Source organism: Sinocyclocheilus rhinocerous, unplaced genomic scaffold (assembly GCF_001515625.1).
Source record: "Sinocyclocheilus rhinocerous isolate Xijiao unplaced genomic scaffold, SAMN03320098_v1.1 scaffold12284, whole genome shotgun sequence".
NCBI classification, from domain to species: domain Eukaryota; kingdom Metazoa; phylum Chordata; class Actinopteri; order Cypriniformes; family Cyprinidae; genus Sinocyclocheilus; species Sinocyclocheilus rhinocerous.
The window spans coordinates 482-19,158 of NW_015666274.1; the positions used below are offsets into that span (position 1 = coordinate 482).

Consider the following 18,677-nt stretch of genomic DNA (forward strand, 5'->3'; position numbering starts at 1 on the left):
CTTCGTGGCGGCCATTGCGGCCTACCACGCCCCTCTCGGTGGCCATTCAGTGGGAAGACACCCTCTTCTTACACGTTTCCTCTGCGGTGCGCTGAGGCCGAGGCCTCTGGCCAGAGAAGCTTATGCTAAGTGGTGGATCAGGATGCTATTCCATAGCCTCGAGTCCTCTAATCTCCACTCTCCTTTGGGGGTCAAGATTCACTCCTCCAGAAGTTGGCCTTCGGGATGGCGAGCCCCGCCTACTTTAGCCACTCCGGGCTCTTCTGGTCTCTCGCCCTAGCTGTGCAGTCTTCCACACTAGGCAGAGATTTGCAAGTCTGGCGGTGTGGGCATTCTCGTTCCCCTAGCGTTTTCCGACACAGCTCGAGTTCCTGAAGAGGAACGTCTCAGGTTACGTATGTAACCCTGGTTCCTTGAGGGAACGAGATGCTGCGTCTCGGTGCCATACTTCCGGCATCCCTGCCAGCGCTTGCCTCATTCCTGAAGCTGACGCTGGCTCCGCCGCACGTGCTTTTATAGCTTCCTGGTCATGACGTCACCCGCCCGTGACGTCCCGCTCAGCTATTGGACTGATTTCACATGTGATTCAGAGCATGGGTCGCAGAAGGCGTTCCCCTAGCGTTTTCCGACGCAGCGTCTCGTTCCCTCGAGGAACCAGGGTTGCATACGTAACCTGAGAAGTTATTATACTTATAGTTCTGTTTTGTTTTGTATAAAACTAAACCTGCCAAGGAAACAAATAAACGTTTACAAATTAATGTATCCATTAATGTGATGAATACTGATAGCAGCCAGTTTTTTCACTGAAACAGGTTTTTGCCAGAATAACAGCGTGAGGATTTAACTCTGCCAAGTGAAGAAGTTAAGACAAAATTATTCATTTTTCATTTACAGTTATTTTTACAGTGCTTTTCTATTACGATATTAGGGATTATTTTCTTAGGTCTACTACTACAGCTTCTACTAATAACGTTAATATAAAGAAGAAAATAAAGTTATGTTAAAATAAAGACTGAGTGTCTATGCATATTGAGAGTTCATGAAACAATACTATAGTAATTTATAGCAAATACTATCGTGTTTTTGAACCATACTATAGTAAAGTACTTCAATGAATTTGTTGTGGTAATTCTATAGTTGCCGTGGTAATATAACAACTACAGTAATATAAACAAATTACTTTACCCAATACTGTACTAAGTTTTCTACAACTATAGGGTATACTACAATACACTACAGTTTACTATAGTAAAAACTAAAGTATACTACAGTATTTATTACAGTTTATCAGTTCACTATAGTTAATACTACAGTATGCTGTAGCATTCATTAACAAAGTGTTGTAAATACTATAATATATACAGTATAATACACTTTACTATAGTATGGTTCAAAAACACTATAGTATTTTGATAAATGTTTAGTTAAGCTGTAAAAGAGAAACAACTGTTTAAAATGTTTATTGCACTTAAAATAATATGGTTATGCGATTGCTAATTCCTTAATGGAATTAAAACTAGGAGTTAAGATTAGGCTACAAGGAGAAAAAAAAACGTTTACCAATTTGATTGACAACCTAAACAGCCAATGTAAAAAGGGGGCTGGAATAGTGATATTTCATCATATCATACGCAGCAAGTTTATAGTTAATGCGAAGTTTTACTTAAATTTCGCAAAATGTGCAGTGGTTTACGAACTTTTAACGCCAGAACAAAAGACCCACGCAGAAGTTTTACCATGTAAGTGTTCATGATGTAAAATATTAATCCAGCCTCAGTGTTTTTATTAAACTAGTGGTGTGTTTATGTTGAACTGCGAGTGACGCGGAAGTAAACATGTTTTCGATGAAAGCTGATTATGATAATAACGGTGATTATGATTTTAATTAGTGTTGTTATTAATATAATTAGTAGACGTTTTTTTGTTTTTTTGCAGGAAAAATAATTTCATAAACGTTTTATTTGTGTCAGTTGAGTTTGATGGATCATTTTGAGTAGGCTATTACACTGAAATAATTTATTAAACCAAATATTCAGATTCTACTTTGATGTTTCTTCTTATTTTGACCATGTTCAAGATCTAAATTTGTTGGATCTTTAAATAAAATTGAAAGTGAAAGTTGACAACGGTGTGTAAACAATCGCACGACGAAAGGGAATCAATGGAAATCAGTGAATAATGACAAAACTCAGAAAATCAGAGAATATCAATACACGTACAGTCAGAGAGTAACTCCAGGAATATGAACATGACTCAGACAAAGGGAACTAATGAGGTAATTAATGAACAAAGATGGAAAGGAATGAACTTAATACAGGGAAACTAGGTTACAGAGAGCAGAACTGAAAACCATGATTGAAAACACAGAAGAGACTAGACGTGTTACAGCAGTCAGGTATATATTATGTTGTTGCTAGTATTTGATCGCTGTATTAAACTATTTGTAATGTGTGTCTGTATCTGTCACATAACTGCTGTCTGCATTCTCATCAGGTTAAACTGGTTAAATCTTCTTCTGCTGCTGTGCTTTGCAAATCATTGTGGTCAGTATCATTTGTTTATTACTATTATTTTAACATTTCATTTCATGTAATTCACTCTTATTCTAGTCTTATAGAGTTATTCTAGTCAATTGTTTCTCTGTTGCATCACACAGTTAGTCATTTTACTGGATTCTTGTGGATTGATGGAAGAATTTCCTCAGCATTATCACACCATGACAGCACTGAGCTATCTGTGCAGTCCGTCTATTATTAAACATTGTTTGGTCAGGGATGTTCAGGAATTCACTGTAACTGCTCTGACACATGTGCTCTAGCTTTGTATTGCCATGAATGAGGTTTATTTGTGAGTTCAGAAAGACCAACAATACACAAAACTGACTTACAAGATGAACATTTCTGAACTCTGACAAAAGTAAGAATAATCAGCTGGAATATACATGCAATCTCATACAGTAGTGGTTTTGGATACTGCATAATTTAAAGGGGTCATATGATGCTTTTTTAAAGATCATTATTTTGTGTATTTGGTGTAACAGAATATGTTGACATGCTTTAATGTTCAAAAAACACAACTTCAGGGATCTTATCTATTCACAATCAGCTTGTAACACTCCAAAGAGAAAGGAAAACTTGAAATCGCATCATATGACCCCTTTAAAACTTTATATTGAATGATTCTGTATTTGCAGGAACCTCCGCTATATCTGTGTCAGGAAAAAAGGGAGGAAACATCACACTATCATGTGAATCTGAGTCCAGAGAGATTTCTGATATTAGTTTAATCAGTCGGTCAAAAAACATCCCTGTCTGTCAGACTGAAGAATGCAGTGGACGAGTATTTAAACAAGGAAACTGTGACGTCTTCATCAAGAATCTGAGCTTCAGTGATGCTGGGAAATACTTTATGAGAGTCTATTACCACAATAATCAGACAGAGCTGGAGCGACTGATCAGGACGTACCAACTTCATATTCAGGGTAAATAAATAAAAAAACGTGTTTTCTAGTTTTCCTTTAGTAACAGTGTGGTATTGCATTTAACCAGCAGAGACTCTGAATGGAACAGGCTTAATATTCAGATTATTGTGCTTATGGCCTTGATTGTTTGAAAGCATTATAATAATGATTAATGTCTTCTCCTCAGATGAGATTTCTGTGAAAACAGGTGAGGAGCTGAAGTTGGATGTTCTGTTGTCAAACGCTGATAAAGTGCAGCATCAGAGCAGAAGAAGCACAGAGTGGATGAAGGATTGGAGCAGAACTGATGGAGATCAGAGTGAACGGATCACCATTAGTGATGGAAACCTGATCATTAGTAATTTCACAGCCAGAGACACAGGAACATACAGAGTTCTGGACCCTGATGGAGAAATCTTGATCACAGTGACAGTCAGAGGTGAGAAGATCAATAGATATGTAGAAAATACTGGACAGCTGAGGTTTATTCATCATGATTTTTACAGCAAATTGATGCTAAACTGTGTGACTAACCTCTCAATATCCTCTACAGAATCAAAGTATCCTAGTACAGAATCAAAGAAAAAACTGGACAGCACAGATAAAGACAAAACTGATGAGACGATGCAAGTTCGTAAGTAAAACTGGATGCATTGAGAGCGTTATAACATTTTTAAGCAGTTAAGAGTTCTAAAAAACATTTTAAAAAATTGTGCTCTCTTCCCATCTTCCTCTTTTCCAGCTGTAATCTACTGGATTATGAGTGCTGGACTGCTTGTGTATGCTGCTCTGCTGGTTTCTACTCTGGTTACGCTTACCATCCAGAAACACACCGATTTCTAAAAGCAGGACATGTTTGGCACCAAGGGGTCAAAGTGCAATGAATTAGAAAGATGATGTCACGTAGCAACATCACTGTAAGTTTGCCTTCAATGCTAAAAGATGATTCTGTCAATATATGTAATGAACTATACATATGAACATTTGGGCTGCTCTACATGAGAATGTTGACTGTATCTGCATGTAATTCATTCTTGGGGGGTTCTTTTATTTTGCATTAATGCACTCAGTCAGTCACGCTGTAAAGGGGGCACTCTTTGCTGACTTTCAATTTAAAGAAAAGTTTTGTTTATGTAGAGGACCAATGTCCATGTACAAGTTGCTAAGTTGCAGAAGTGACAAATGCATTAATTACGCGAGTGAATCTTTTAAATTGTTGCGTGAGTCACTCCTGAAATTGCTGTAGTGGACCAGGAGTGTTTCTAGCTTTTTAAAACATCAAGGGCTAATGGTGAGGACATATGCCTATATGTATAGGGCACAACAGCACTAAAGACACATCTTAAGACAAATTTGCTTTTCTCTACCAACATAGTGTATGACTGCAGAAAAAAAGTATGTTTTCATAGAACATTCATATGTTTTATAAAAAGTTAATTTCAATGCATCACTATTACCAGGAAATGCTGAGCTATGTGGCTTAATTCAGTATGCAAACTATTTCATGCACTGCTATAGTATTGTGGAAATATGGTTTCTTTATTTATTGTTTTGTTATGGCACTACCTTGATGAGCAGGAATAGCTTAATGTAGCACTATTTCAAAAAGTATTTATAAAAATTATTTCTATTGTTCATTTTTATCGGTTGTTTTATATGAAGCCCAGGGTTTTGAAATTAGGTTTTTGTAATACAATACTGTATGATGCTGACAAATAATACTGAGAAGTGTTGTTTAACATGTTTAAATATGATATATTTACAATGACATCACGAAGTGTCTTCATCATTATAATCTACTATTAGAGAGTCTCTCCTTTCCAGTGTTGCTTTTTAGTGCTTAATCAGGGATTTGCATTATTCTTTGAAAATCTTCTTTGAAAGAGCATGTACTGTGAAAAACTAAACAAACTGAACCACTTTTGTAAGAAACATTTCATTGTTGATATTTTAATGTTGGTGCACTTTTGTATATGTAAGATTTGCATGCCCACATAAGAAATGTACATGTCTAGCTGTATCTTTACACATCATATATTTACATAAGAATTATTATGTATATAAGCTGAGTTTAAGAGAAATATATAAATGCCATCCGTTTATGGCACATAAAGGTTGATTAAATAAAATGTTTTGAATGTTAAATGTGAAATAAAATGCAGTAAAACTAAGACATCACTCATGTTGTGCATTTTTGGTAGAAATTCTGATCATTACCAATGCTAAACCTTGAACCATAACTGCAATTACGTCAAATCTACTATCTTACTTTCACTGTGTGTATACTGCTCATACAGATATTATGGGCAATGAAAGGGCAGATAATATAGCTATAAAAAACAGTAGAACGTGCTTGTTGTGTGCAGGAGAAATTAAAAGGGCAGAAATTACATGATGAGAAATTAAAGTAATGGAACAAATAGGAATAACAGGATGTGGAGTGAAGAACATACTGTAATGTGGTATTTTGTGAGTTAATAACTCCAGAAGATGGCAGTAATGCAATATTGGAGATGCAAGCTATCGCCTTGGACAAAATGACTTTATAGTACAACTACTCCTCTAACAAAACACCAATTTTCAGCACTTCTTACCGTAGCATTCTTTTTTTATGAACCGTTGAACTTGGCACATTACACAATGCACAATAAGGCGCCTTATGCATTTTCTGCCTATTTCGCGACGATGTTTCACGATGTTCATGCAACAGAGGAACCAAAATATCAAATGTGTGTGATATCCTCAGACCGGATGACGTAAAAAAATTAAAAATAAATTAAAAATAAAAGTATGGGATGAATTTCATCTCAAAATTATTAACAAATGCATTCTCATTTATCCGTACTTCATAAATATTGTAAATGCATCTTTCTATCCACAAACAAATGGCTTTCAACCAGAGTCTGTGAATTTAAGAATCAAAGCGATTTGTGCACATATAGACAGGTTTTTGAATAAAAAGGTTCTGTTTTGTATTAATGCATCTTAATTTGCGCATACAAAAAGGAAGTTGTGCATTTGTGGATCAGGTGACATGCGTGCATTCATTAACTTGTTTAAGTCTATCCTGTTCGTTCATTTGGATTTTGAGACTTCATTTTCGCAGTTTTCAGCATTTCAGGACTCACACACAACAACTTTCAGTGAAAAAGCCCCACTGTTATTAATTAATGTGTGCACATTTACCCATCAATTAGAAAAAATCACAAATATATCTTCACATCCACAAACGCCTTTCAACTTGTGTATGTGAAATTCAGAATTGCGTGAATGTGCGCGTTTTGTTCAAACAGAGATATGTTTGTGAATGCAAATGTTATATTTTGCATTAAAGTATCATAATTTGTGCATGTAGCGATTAACAGACCAGTGGCCTGTAGCACGAAGCAAGATGAACAAACTCAGAGTTGCAGAGTAAGTTTTGAGTTGACAAAACCCCATAAAGCCAACCTGGTTTAGATCAAAAAAGATGTCGATCCAGGAACATGTCTGTCTTGGCAAAATCACGGTGACCCTCACGCTGCCCATGTAAATCTCATGCCAAATTGGCAACCCTGCTTGCGATATGAAACAGTCTCTGCTTTCAAATTCTGAAAGTTTTAACACTAAATTCAAACAATAAATGCCGTTTTGGCGCACTTAATGTGGCGTAAATCGTAAAATGTAGGTTCACGGAGCTCTCCAAACAAACCAGCGCTGTCAATACATTTGAATGGGTTTGAGTAGGATAGACGACAGCTTCATTATACAGGCATTTGCAGCAATTTTTGGTTAAACATTACAGCATATTATGCATTGATTATTATGTCGATGACATTTACAGTATCATTTTATTCTGGAGAGTCATGGAGAGGCAACATTAATAAGGTTTTCTTGTATTTAACCCTCAGGTATTGCTTACTTATAATGTGACCATACAGCGTAACTCTTTTTCAGTTAAATAAATGTTCTATATTTTAGTTCAATAATATTTATTTAATATTTTAAGGAGATCTTTTGGTACTAAATACTATTTGTGCAATAATTATGGTCCAATAATGACTTAAAATATTTTTTTCTAGTATTTCTATTACTTATATTACAATTAGTGTAGTATTTAAGGTTAAAATAGAGAAAGGGTTTTAAATTACAATGCAAAGAGGAAAATTAGAGTCATTTTGTGGTCAGAAAAAAAATCATTTTCATTTGTAATGCCATGGTTAACCCACTATAACCATGGCTCTTTACTAAATTGTATCTAGAATATTGCAGGTAATAAATGCGTACTTATTTTTAAGTTTTTCATTTGAAGAAATATTTAGACATGATTAAACACTAGATTTGTGACTGGGACTTGTGTGCATTCGACAAATATTGCATGCAACCCACTTAAGCACAAAGCACAAAATAAGCACAAAACCTACCGCGCGAGCGTCAACGGATGCAGAAAGTCTGACTTCCTCGTTCCCTCCCGACTGCAAGCGGCAAATGTCTGTGATTTTTCAAAATAAATCTTCTTCTTCTTCTTGTACGATTTTATGGCGGTTGACAATTTCAAAATAAATGTCTGTTAATTATTAATTTTATATGCAAACGATTAAGTAAAAAAATCACAAAATTATGTCAGACACTGAACATAAAAACTATAACATTCGTTAGAGAGCTCAATCTGCTTTGAATTAATATATAGAGGACAGTAATAATCAGTCTCTCCCCTATCTTACATGAGGCACGTGTCGGTCTCAGTTTCAGTTTTAAAGAATTGATTCCAGAACATGCAGGAGCTTCACAATGTAAGTGTTCATGCTTTTAAATATAAATCTTGAGTGTTTCATGTGTAATTATACCAATATATAATTATTAGACTGTTCTACAATGGTTAGCTACTGGAGTGAATTGGTTCGGGGGGAAAAATTACTAAAAATAATTATTAAAATAATTTATTTATTTTGTAATTATTATTATTATTATTATTTTTTCATTTAAGGTCCGGGCTATATAACATTAAATTGTTAGTTTGTAGTGGGCCGTATTGCGATCAGTTAAATAACAACTTTTCCCCATTTTATAGCTGTATAAACCTCTTTGTGATGCGTGTCTGTATCTGTCACATAACAGCTGTCTGTATTCTCTTCAGGTTCAGATGCTTCAATCTACTGCTGCTGTTTTGCCTTGTCAGTTATAGCGGTCCGTATCTTAATTATTGTTATTATTATGAATAAATTGTTACTGTTTTGATTGTTGGGTAGAGTTATTCTAGTCGATTGTTTGACTTTGGTTGACATTGGATTTATTATGGAAATCCCCTTCCTTTTAAGCAATCACTAGTCCGGAGGAAATGGGTAGGTCTATGTAGTGCATTATGGGTAGTGTAGTTCGGAAGAAGTGTGTATATTGTAACCCTGACAACTTTTATCTGCCTGAACGAGTAAAATGGCATGCATCGGGAAACTTTGTACTTATCATCATTGCCCGGCAGTGTTGGGGAAAGTTACTTTTAAAAGTAATGCATTACAATACAGCATTACTCCGTATAAAGTAAAATAAATAGTTTACTTTATATGGAAAGCGATGCATTACTTTTGTGTTACTTTTTGACAACCATAGGCTGGGCTTGCTTATTTGTTTTTATAATAAAAAAAAAAAAGAAAGAAAAAAGTTCTATTAAAGGCTCTTTCACAACAAAAGTGAAATTAATAATCCTCAGAAGGAAAAAACTCTGTCTGCACTTCACTCTCTTATTCTTATCAACATGGGGACAATAGAGCTGTCACTCAATAAACTGGAAAATAAAGTGTTACATTACATTACCAATTGTGTGTAAATTTGATTATGTGGTTGAATAAAGTGAGAAAATAATAGAAAAAAAGATCTGCACACTGTTATTCTCCCTATATTCAAAAAAGTTAAAAATAGCAACGTTTACTAACTTTTTTGAATAAAGGGAGAATAACAGTGTGCAGATATTTTTTCTATTGTTTGATGTACCTTTTGATCTTGCACCTGGCCAAGACTTTTTTGGATGTGCGTACTTTGACCCTTTCTTCATGAATAAAGTGAGAAACCTACTTTTATCAGACATTTTTATTCAAAGCAACCACAAATTTTACAGGCATTATTGATGCTAAATGTTGGGGAAATTCCACCATCGGTTCACAATTATCAAAGAATCTTGGATGTATAGTAAAATCTATTGAGCGTAAACAATTTGACATCTTGACTAGAATAACTCTACTAGAATAGTTTGTGTTGACCTTAAGGAGAATAAACAGAAACACCAGTCTTGGATAATTTGTTGATTTATTATTTTTCTGTCTGTATTTGCAGGAACCCCCTCTATACCCGTGAAAGAAAAAAAGGGAGGCATCGCAACACTGTCATGTGAAGTTGACGGAAAAGACATTATTGATATTAATTTAATCAGAATGTCAAAAAACATCTCTGTCTGTCAGACTGAGAAATGTAGTGGCCGAATATTTAAAAACAGAGTGTGTGACGTCGTCATCAAGGATCTGAGATTCAGTGATGCTGGGAAATACATTTTGAGATTTGTTTACAAAAATTATCCAGGGAAGACATACCATCTTCAGATTCATGGTAAACATGAAAAAACAGCAACATGTGCTTTCTGGTTTTCCTTTATTAATTGTCTTGGTAGTGCATTCAGGCCTTTAACCAGCATACACACTAAATAGGACACATCTTGCCTAGTATTTAGAATAGTGGCATTTTCAATATGGCAGATTTTTTTTTTTTATTATTACATCTGGTCTCTCAATCCTAAATATGCGCTTATAGCATTGATTAAATGGCACCATTATAATAAGAATTAATGTCTTTGTGTCTCCTCAGATGAGGTTTCTGTGAAAATAGGCGAGGAACTGAAGTTGAATGTTCTGCTGCCAAATGCTGATAAAGTGGAGAAAAACTCCAGTGGAGAGTTGAGGGAGGTGTGGAAGAGAGGTCATGGGGTCTGGAGTGAACGACTGTCTGACACTGATGGGAACTTGACCATTAAAGAGTTTACAGCCAATGATGCAGGTGCATACAGAGTTCTGGACTCTGAAAGAGAAATCTTGATCACAGTGACAGTCACAGGTGAGAGAAGATCAGTGGATGCTAGGAATATTATTTATAAAGTGCACTGCTGAGGTTTACTCATCATGATTTGAAAAGCAAATTGATGCTAAACTGTGTGACTGACCTTTCAATAGGTGCATTATCAGGTACACAATCAAAGGACAAACTGGACACAGATGATGAACAACCTAATGGCACTGAACAACCTCGTAAGTAAAACAAGAGCATTGAGAGCTTTTCAAAATCTTTAAGCAGTAAGTTTTCAAAAGAAAAAACAATTTTTAAAAGATTGTGATGTCTTCCCACTTTCCCTTTCCAGCTGCTTGGGTTTGGATTGTGATTGTTCTGGTGGTTCTGGTGGTTTTGGGGGCTCTGGGTCTGATTGCATTTGCTGTCATCAGGACACACCAGCATCAGAACCGGAACGAGGGATGTAATTCCTACCAATGCGTCTCAGTGGAACAAACTGTACAGGGGCCCACATTACCTAACAACAGCAACGGTTATGTGCAATCTACCTTAAGTGCCAACAGATCTGCAGAAGATGCTGTCAGCGTATCATTCCTGACTGAATAAGCTGTTTAAATGTCTCCACCTATTGGTCACTTTAATTTCAATGTTTTTTTAAATAATCATTTCAAATGTATATATTCAAAAATTCAAACATTCCTCTCCTAGCATTATTTATGATTGTGTAAGTGCAGCATACTGTAAATGTAATTAGTTCACATGCCCTCAAATAGTTATACAAGTCACACAAGTTTGATTTATTTTTTGACAAGCAAACTTTTTCAAACTGTTTGCAACATCAATGTCCTTTGCCAGTCACATACATGTTTAACTGATGAACTGCACTCATGTGCTACAAATTAAGGCCACAAGCTTGTGCTACAAAGCTTTCAGTCTCTGTAGCACCAGTGATATGTGCAAAAAAAGTTAGCGTGCAGCTCTGGTGACCCTGTCTTAGTAATTCATCCCTCAAACGTTTACAAGTGGTTTACACAATGCTGCTGCTAAGCTTTTAACCAAGTCATCAAAGAGATCACACGTAACCCCAATTTTAATTTCTTTACATTGGCTCCCTGTCAAATTTAGAATTAATTTTAAAATGATTGCGATGGTGTTTAGAGCGTTGCATGGTCAAGCCCCTGTGTATATAAAAGAGATGTTGCAACCCTATAACTTTAGTAGGAATCTGAGATCCTGCTAGTTGTTCCACGCTCTAGACTGAAGACAAAAGGAGACTGTGCCTTTGAAGTAGCTGCTCCCAAGTTGTGGAATGCTCTTCCTCTGAAACTGAGATCTGTGGACTCTGAGGACATTTTTAAAAAGCAGCTGAAAACTCACTTGTTCAAACTTGCTTTTGTCTAAATTTTCTTTTTTTTTTAATTGTCATGTCTGTTTTTATTCTTCATTTTACAATGTTGTTGTAAAGCAATTTGTGACACTTGCTCTTGAAAGGTGCTATAGAAATCAATATTACTTACCCTTGATAGAAACATATCCTGTGAACACAGAGAACCACACTGTATTTATTTGCACTAGCCTTGACTTTATTCCAGTCAATATGTATGTTTTGTACAAATGTGTTTAAATATGTGTCAACAGCAGAAAGAGCACATCCAAAGCTGAGTCTGTGTTCCAGCCAAAACATGTTTTTTTTCCCATACCAAACATCTCTAGAGATTTCTTTCCTTGACACTGTTGCCTTTGACTGCTTACTATAGCATCACTAAGGTGTGTGAAGCTTATTACATTTTTAAAACAATATGTATTAAAAATGTTTTCATATATTTTATACCCATTTTTTATACATTAATTTTAAAACTATTTTTCATTATGTATTTTGATATTAATGTGAGCAGCCACATTGTGACTTGTTTGTGACTGCAGTGAAGGAATACTACAAATCAAGCTCTGTGGCATCTGTGAAATGTTGATTATTTTGGGATTGTTGTGGGAGTGAATATACAGCTGTGCAGTACAATAGCAATCACTTTGAAAGTACAGTATACAGTAAATTCACCATGAGATAACATTATTCCTAATTACAGTATCTGCTCCAAGAGATTCATCAACATGCTTACCATTGGGACAGTTTTAGGTTTACTATCTCTTACTTTGCTTTAAGATGTATTCCACTCATGTTTAACATTGATTTGTTCAGGGTATAAGGAGGAAAATTTAGATTTCCTATGCCATTCCGTTCTGTCTGCATATTTAAACATTGTCTTAATAAATGACTTTGTTTGCTTTGTAGACTGTTAAATATGCACAAGTCAATCATTGCAGTGCGTGTTTACTTCCAAGTCTACAATCCTCCACGCCTATTCAAACACAGCGTTCTGATGAGGGGGGTCAAAAACAGGACAGAAAATAGCTTATTACTTATAAATGATGATGTTTTTTGAAGTAAAAATCTTGTTAACATTATAAGTGCACCTCCGAGAACAGTACAAAATAAAAAACAGGCAGTTCATGACCCTTTTTAAAAGTTTTGTGACTCTTTCTTTGATCACTGAAAGTGTTGAAAGACAAAGCGACTGTGACTTTTTCAAAATTGCAGGGTAAGCTTCCTGTCTCACATTACCTAAAAAAATTACTTCCTCCTTCATAAAAAACAAAAAACAAAACTATGCACCATTCTGCAACCATAACACTTAAACATTACATGTTTTAACACGAGACTGATATGGTAGAACTGCTGTCTGTGTAAAATTATATACACTCTTATAAACATGACATTGTTTTAAATTAGACATTGTCAAATTTTGCAAAACAAAAAAAACTGTTTTTTTTTTTTTTTTTTGTAATATGGTCAAAATGATTATTCAGTATTTATCCATGGACTTACAAATCTACACAAACACTTTGCCAAGTGTCTATGCAAGCTAAGAGAGCACATTCAGTGAAATCATGAAGATTACAGCGCACAGAAGTTTGATGAATCAAATAGTGGATCTGATACAGAGACTATTTTTGTCTGGAAAGGAAATGGAACGTTTTGTGGTTTAGAGTCTCTGCATTGTGCTGGAACCCTTAGTTTGATTAACACCTTTATGAACAACAGACACAATGAAGAAAATAATTTTCTTCTGTGTATTTTCTTGTTGGATTATGCAAACCACGGCCAGTATTAAATATATTCTATTTCAAACATTAAGAAATTAACAAATCAACCTAAAACACAATAGCTATTAACAGTATAAAATGATGTTTTATATAAATAAACATTTCTCCAGATGCGTCAGTGGATCTTCCGAGGATCTTCTGATTTGTTAAGGGTTCAGATGGGAGAAAGCATCAGTCTGAACTGCAGCATGAGAAACCGATATGAAGTCGCCTGGTATCACCTCAGATCAGGAGAACTGCATCTACTGATTTCTGCAGAGAAAGATGAATCAGGAAGAAAACTCCTGATCAACTACAATCCAAACAGCCCTCGACTGAATCTTACAGCAGACACTTGGGTCACCAGAGCCACGCTGGTTATTTCTGGAGTAACAGATTCAGATTCTGGTCTTTATTTCTGTGGAACAAAGTCTGACCCTCCAGAGATGTTCTTCGACAAACCCATCAGACTAGAGATCCAGGGTAACAGATTTCAGCTTTATATCATATAGCTGCGCTGATCAAGAGCATGATGGGAAACGACTGACTGATGACACAGCTTATGCCGAGTTCACACTGCAAGATTTTCAAACTCGTCGGATCGCCGTTGTATTTCAGACATTTGTCGGCGATTTCGCAAAACCTGTCGGCGAGTGAAAACTCGGGGTAAAATCGTGCAGTGTGAACTCGACATAAGTGGGTCAAATGCAAATGACAAACACCTGTGTCTTGTTCCAGTGTGATTTTTCATATGCAATTGTATATATTGAGCGCTGGTAGCGCGACATTCTGTTTATTTATTGAAGCCGAATAAAATCACCAGCAGCAGTCAAGCCGACCCCGTCCTCTTTCTTCTCAAGTCATTGACTTTGTTACAATAAGCTAAAAAAAAAGAACAGCAAACATATGATTTATTGCACATTATGCACATTTTATATTCATCTGAAGCATTATTATATCCATATAAGCTGAGTTTAAAAGAAAATATAAATGCTATGTGTTTTATGGCACATAAAACTTGATTAAATAAAAATGTCTTCGATGTTAAATGTGTTTCTTGAGAGTTCTGATGAAATAAACTGCAGGTAAACTAAGAAATTGTGTGATCATTACTTCAAACTGCACTGTATATATGCAATGTTGTCAGATCTGTTCTCACAGTTTCAGAAGAACACAAAATGGTTTCATATCAGTGTTGCACAATGAACAGTTATGATTTCCTGACTTTCTTGTGCATTAAGATCACAACTGAAACCACAAAATATGAGGTGAAAATAAACTGCCTGTCACTGACACTAGAGAGTGTTACTCGTGCTAAGGAATCACTATATTTAGAAAAGTCTAATAGAAAAAGTAATAATAATAAAATTATCTATGTCTGTCTGTCTGTCTGTCTACACTGAACAAAATTAGAAACGCAACACTTTTGTTTTTGCCCCCATTTTTCATGAGCTGAACTCAAAGATCTAAGACTTTTTCTTTATCTATCTATTTATCTATCTTATAAGACTCACATATACAGACAAACTAAAAACAGTTTTTATTGTTTAGATGGTTTTTGTTTTGTGATAAACTGATCATATATTTACAGGTCTGTCTGTAACAGAAGATCCAAAAAAAGTTGACAACACAGGTAACATGTTTGTTTTTCTATCTTGTTTCATTAATTGTTCATGTACTACTTGCTCTTATGTAGAGATCCAGCACTAATTCTAGTTATCGGTTAACACTTTTTGGGGTCCCACTTTATATTAGCTGCCCTTAACTACTATGTACTTACATTTAAATTAATCATTTGAAACAATGCATTTATTGTGAACATACATGGTTTTTACATTGTATCATTCACTATCACAGTTGGTGGAAAGGACGGACCATTGCCAAACTTTCATCTGATTCATCACAAATCAGCTAAATAACTGGGGAAAAGTGGGACTAAGTACAGAAGGCTCATAGGCACTAGGGGGCCCATACCAATCTCTTCTTAGGGCCCTGCAAACACAATACTGTATTAAACAGTACAGGGGGCCAGAAGTTCAGGGCACCTAGTTAACAATGGTTAAGGCTGGAATTCAATATATCTAAACATATTTTTAAACACTAGGCAATACATAGGCTACTTGTCGACTTTGTAAACGGTTACAGATTGAAACTAGCTATCTTACACAATATGATTGAGGATCACAAAGTACCAGACTTGCACATCATTCCAAACACAACAAACAGACACAGAAGCATGTTGTGCAGTTAGGAGATGGATGATAAATAAAACACAACGTGTTCCAAAATCGGCTCAAAATATCAAACATGTTTGATATCCTCTGACTAGATTAAACCACAGTTAAAGATCTGGACTAGCAACTGAAATGTTACAATCTTAATTCCCAAGCTAGGAATTGTTTCTATTGAGTTAATCAACTATTGTTTCAAAAAAATGTTTAAATATGTTTGAATAACATTTAATATAAGCTTTAGATTCTCCTAGAGAAAAGATACAGAGACTAATTATCCCATGCTCAACTTCGCTCTGGAAAGGAAGCAGATGGACTTTGTGGTTTAGTGTCTCTGCATTTTGGTCTAGTTATACAATTTAAACTTCAACATATTTAAACTTGTGACCTGTTTCTCTGAACATTTTCACATTTGTGGGATACTTTTATTTTGTTAAACGTGCTGTGGTTTACACCAGAACTGAAGACTCATACGGTACTGTAAGGTCCACGCGATTGGCCCATCGTAGGTATCCAATGGTGGATGAAGGTTTCCTGCGTGTTCGGTCTTTTCAGTGCGCAAAATTATTAAATTTAGGTTAAATTCAAATCTGACTCCATTTCATTATGACCTCGAATTTAGGGTGAAATGCAAATTGGGTGTTTGTCCATTTCTAATTATTACTATTCTGACATTTGATTATTCTAGTTAACTCTTTACTTTATATTTACTCGTTCGTTAGGAATCTATGTCGCTCAGGGTGCCTCACGTCGGCCGTTTTACATGGACCCCACGATCACAAACTCGCCAGTCTGAACATTAGCCAGAGGTTATGACTAATACTATTTAATAGGTCGCCCATGCTTACCATTCTTTAAAAAGTAGTTCTGTTTAGCCCCCTACAGTTACCCATGTACAACTTAGTTAAAGCTCAATCAATAATCAGCGGTTATGCAAGTGCTCTTTGTCTAGCCCCCGATAGTTATATACGTACAAGTTAACTAAACCTGAAACATTAGTCAGCGGTTATGTTAGTACACTCTAAAAAAAAAGGTTCTTCAGCGGTTCTTTGGAGTGGTTAAGGTGCTATATAGCACCACTACCGTATAAAGAACCTGTTAAGCCCCTGTATGGTTCTTCAGCGGTTCTTTGGAGTTGATGAGGTGCTATATAGCACCACTACCGTAAAACCTGTAAGCCCCTGTATAGTTCTTTAAAGGTTATTTAACTCTCTCTTAGTCTCTTGGTTTAGTTGGGGAAAGGGTTAAAACAACATTAAAATACAGTCTATTTCTTGAAGATATAATTTTTTTTTGTCCCCAAGGCCCCCGTAAGGAAATATTCCAGGGCCCCCACATGAGACCTTTGACCTCAGAAAAAAAAGGACCTTTCCACAAACAGCAACACCAACTTCACACATTACTAACCAGTTAGACTTTATTTCTGGAGTATCTAAAACAGAAGTTCTTTATTGAGAATTAAGGTTTAGATGTTTTTTTTTTCTTTTCAACTTACCGTTTTGGTGAATAGTGTTTGCTTTAGTTGCCTCTTGACCCTTGACTTTAAGTTAAAATAAGTTTCTCTTTGGCTGTTGCAATAGTGTTTATAAAGCACATATGTGATGGCAAGGAACTTATGGTAAAATCTTTTCATATGTCTGAGTCTCTGGTTGCATATTATCAAAATCTGTAGTTCTTTTGTGAGTTTTGTATTATTGCAGCTCTACGATACAACGTGAAAATGTGAGAAAATTGTATAAAACACTTTTAGAATTATGGGTTATAAAGAGGTTTCAGTTCTGTCACTCATAGACATGAAGAATCAGCATGTGAATCTCAGCAATGGTGACAAAATATTCTGGTCACATTACTATGATTTTTGAACATCACAAAACAGGGCAATAAAAAGTCAGGACAAAAATAAAAGCAAATAGTAAGAATAAAAGAAAATACTAAGACAATAGTACAAACAAATGTGCATTAAGTTGCTAGTTCCAATTGGTCAATAATAAATGCACATTTATGATACAGCATGTTATTAGCTTGTAATTGTTGTTCAGTTAGGTACACTGTAAGAAAAAATATGTGGAAAAACTGAAAAAGTACTAGTCATTTTCTGCCAGGATGTCATCCATTAAGTTGTAACCTGTAACCTTAAAACACAAAATGCAATGTGGAATTTAAAACAGGTAAAACACCTGTAAAAAATAAATGCGTATTGTTCCTTCATATAAACAGTACATTGTGTCCTATTTTCATAGAATTTTGTGTAGCACACTAATTAACTAGTACACTGCTTAAAACTATAATTGTTCAGAATGTGCAGTTTTACTAGTTAATAAGAAAATACATAAAATGTGTAACTGTTCAATAATTCAATGTTGTAAAAAATCAGATCATAAAGATGTGCTACTGTCACAAAACAAGAATCTGATCAAGACCCAGCACAAACTCATCTAAAGTCAGGACATTACTCAATATCGATGATGTACATGTGCCTCTCATGCCCCGCATCTCTATCAGTTACTGTTTAATCGCTCGCCACCACTCCTAAGGGCTTAAAACTGACTGTTCCTTTCTTGGACTCATTTAACCCCTCTGGATTCAACCTCTGGAGGTCCGATTGACTCACTGTTGCTTCTTCCACCATAGCTGGAAGCTGTTCCGCATTCAAGTGGGCATTGTTTAAGGTGCAAGTTTATGGTTGGCTCCCCCCTCTGATGTATATTTACCTACTTGTCAAATTAAACCAGTCAAACAGTGTTGCAATTTTGTTGCTAGATTTAGCAACTTTTCAGACTACACTAGCAACTTTTTTTTTCAAAAATTTCAAAAAG

General features: G+C 35.5%; 2 protein-coding genes across 3 annotated transcripts in view; both read left to right on the forward strand.

Moving 5' to 3' along the window:
- Window positions 1-1,625: 1,625 nt before the first annotated feature.
- LOC107732226 (uncharacterized) lies at window positions 1,626-5,123 on the forward strand. Its single transcript, XM_016543505.1, has 6 exons — window positions 1,626-1,739; window positions 2,494-2,543; window positions 3,194-3,481; window positions 3,648-3,899; window positions 4,014-4,094; window positions 4,203-5,123. Exons 1-6 carry the CDS (start codon window positions 1,678-1,680, stop codon window positions 4,301-4,303), a joined length of 834 nt encoding a protein of 277 aa, XP_016398991.1. The 5' UTR covers window positions 1,626-1,677; the 3' UTR covers window positions 4,304-5,123.
- Window positions 5,124-8,165: 3,042 nt separating this feature from the next.
- Window positions 8,166-18,677, forward strand: part of LOC107732227 (uncharacterized) — a 17,194-nt gene continuing 6,682 nt past the window's right edge. The window contains exons 1-7 of one of the 2 annotated variants that reach the window (XM_016543506.1): window positions 8,166-8,232; window positions 8,577-8,626; window positions 9,767-10,036; window positions 10,292-10,537; window positions 10,654-10,728; window positions 10,839-12,256; window positions 12,574-12,868. In XM_016543506.1, coding sequence (XP_016398992.1) covers window positions 8,231-8,232; window positions 8,577-8,626; window positions 9,767-10,036; window positions 10,292-10,537; window positions 10,654-10,728; window positions 10,839-11,095 — 900 coding nt within the window. In that variant the 5' untranslated portion in view covers window positions 8,166-8,230 and the 3' untranslated portion in view covers window positions 11,096-12,256; window positions 12,574-12,868. Of the gene's footprint in view, window positions 8,233-8,576; window positions 8,627-9,766; window positions 10,037-10,291; window positions 10,538-10,653; window positions 10,729-10,838; window positions 12,257-12,573; window positions 12,869-18,677 lie in introns of those variants that run through there. The other variant, XM_016543507.1, reaches the window with a different exon arrangement.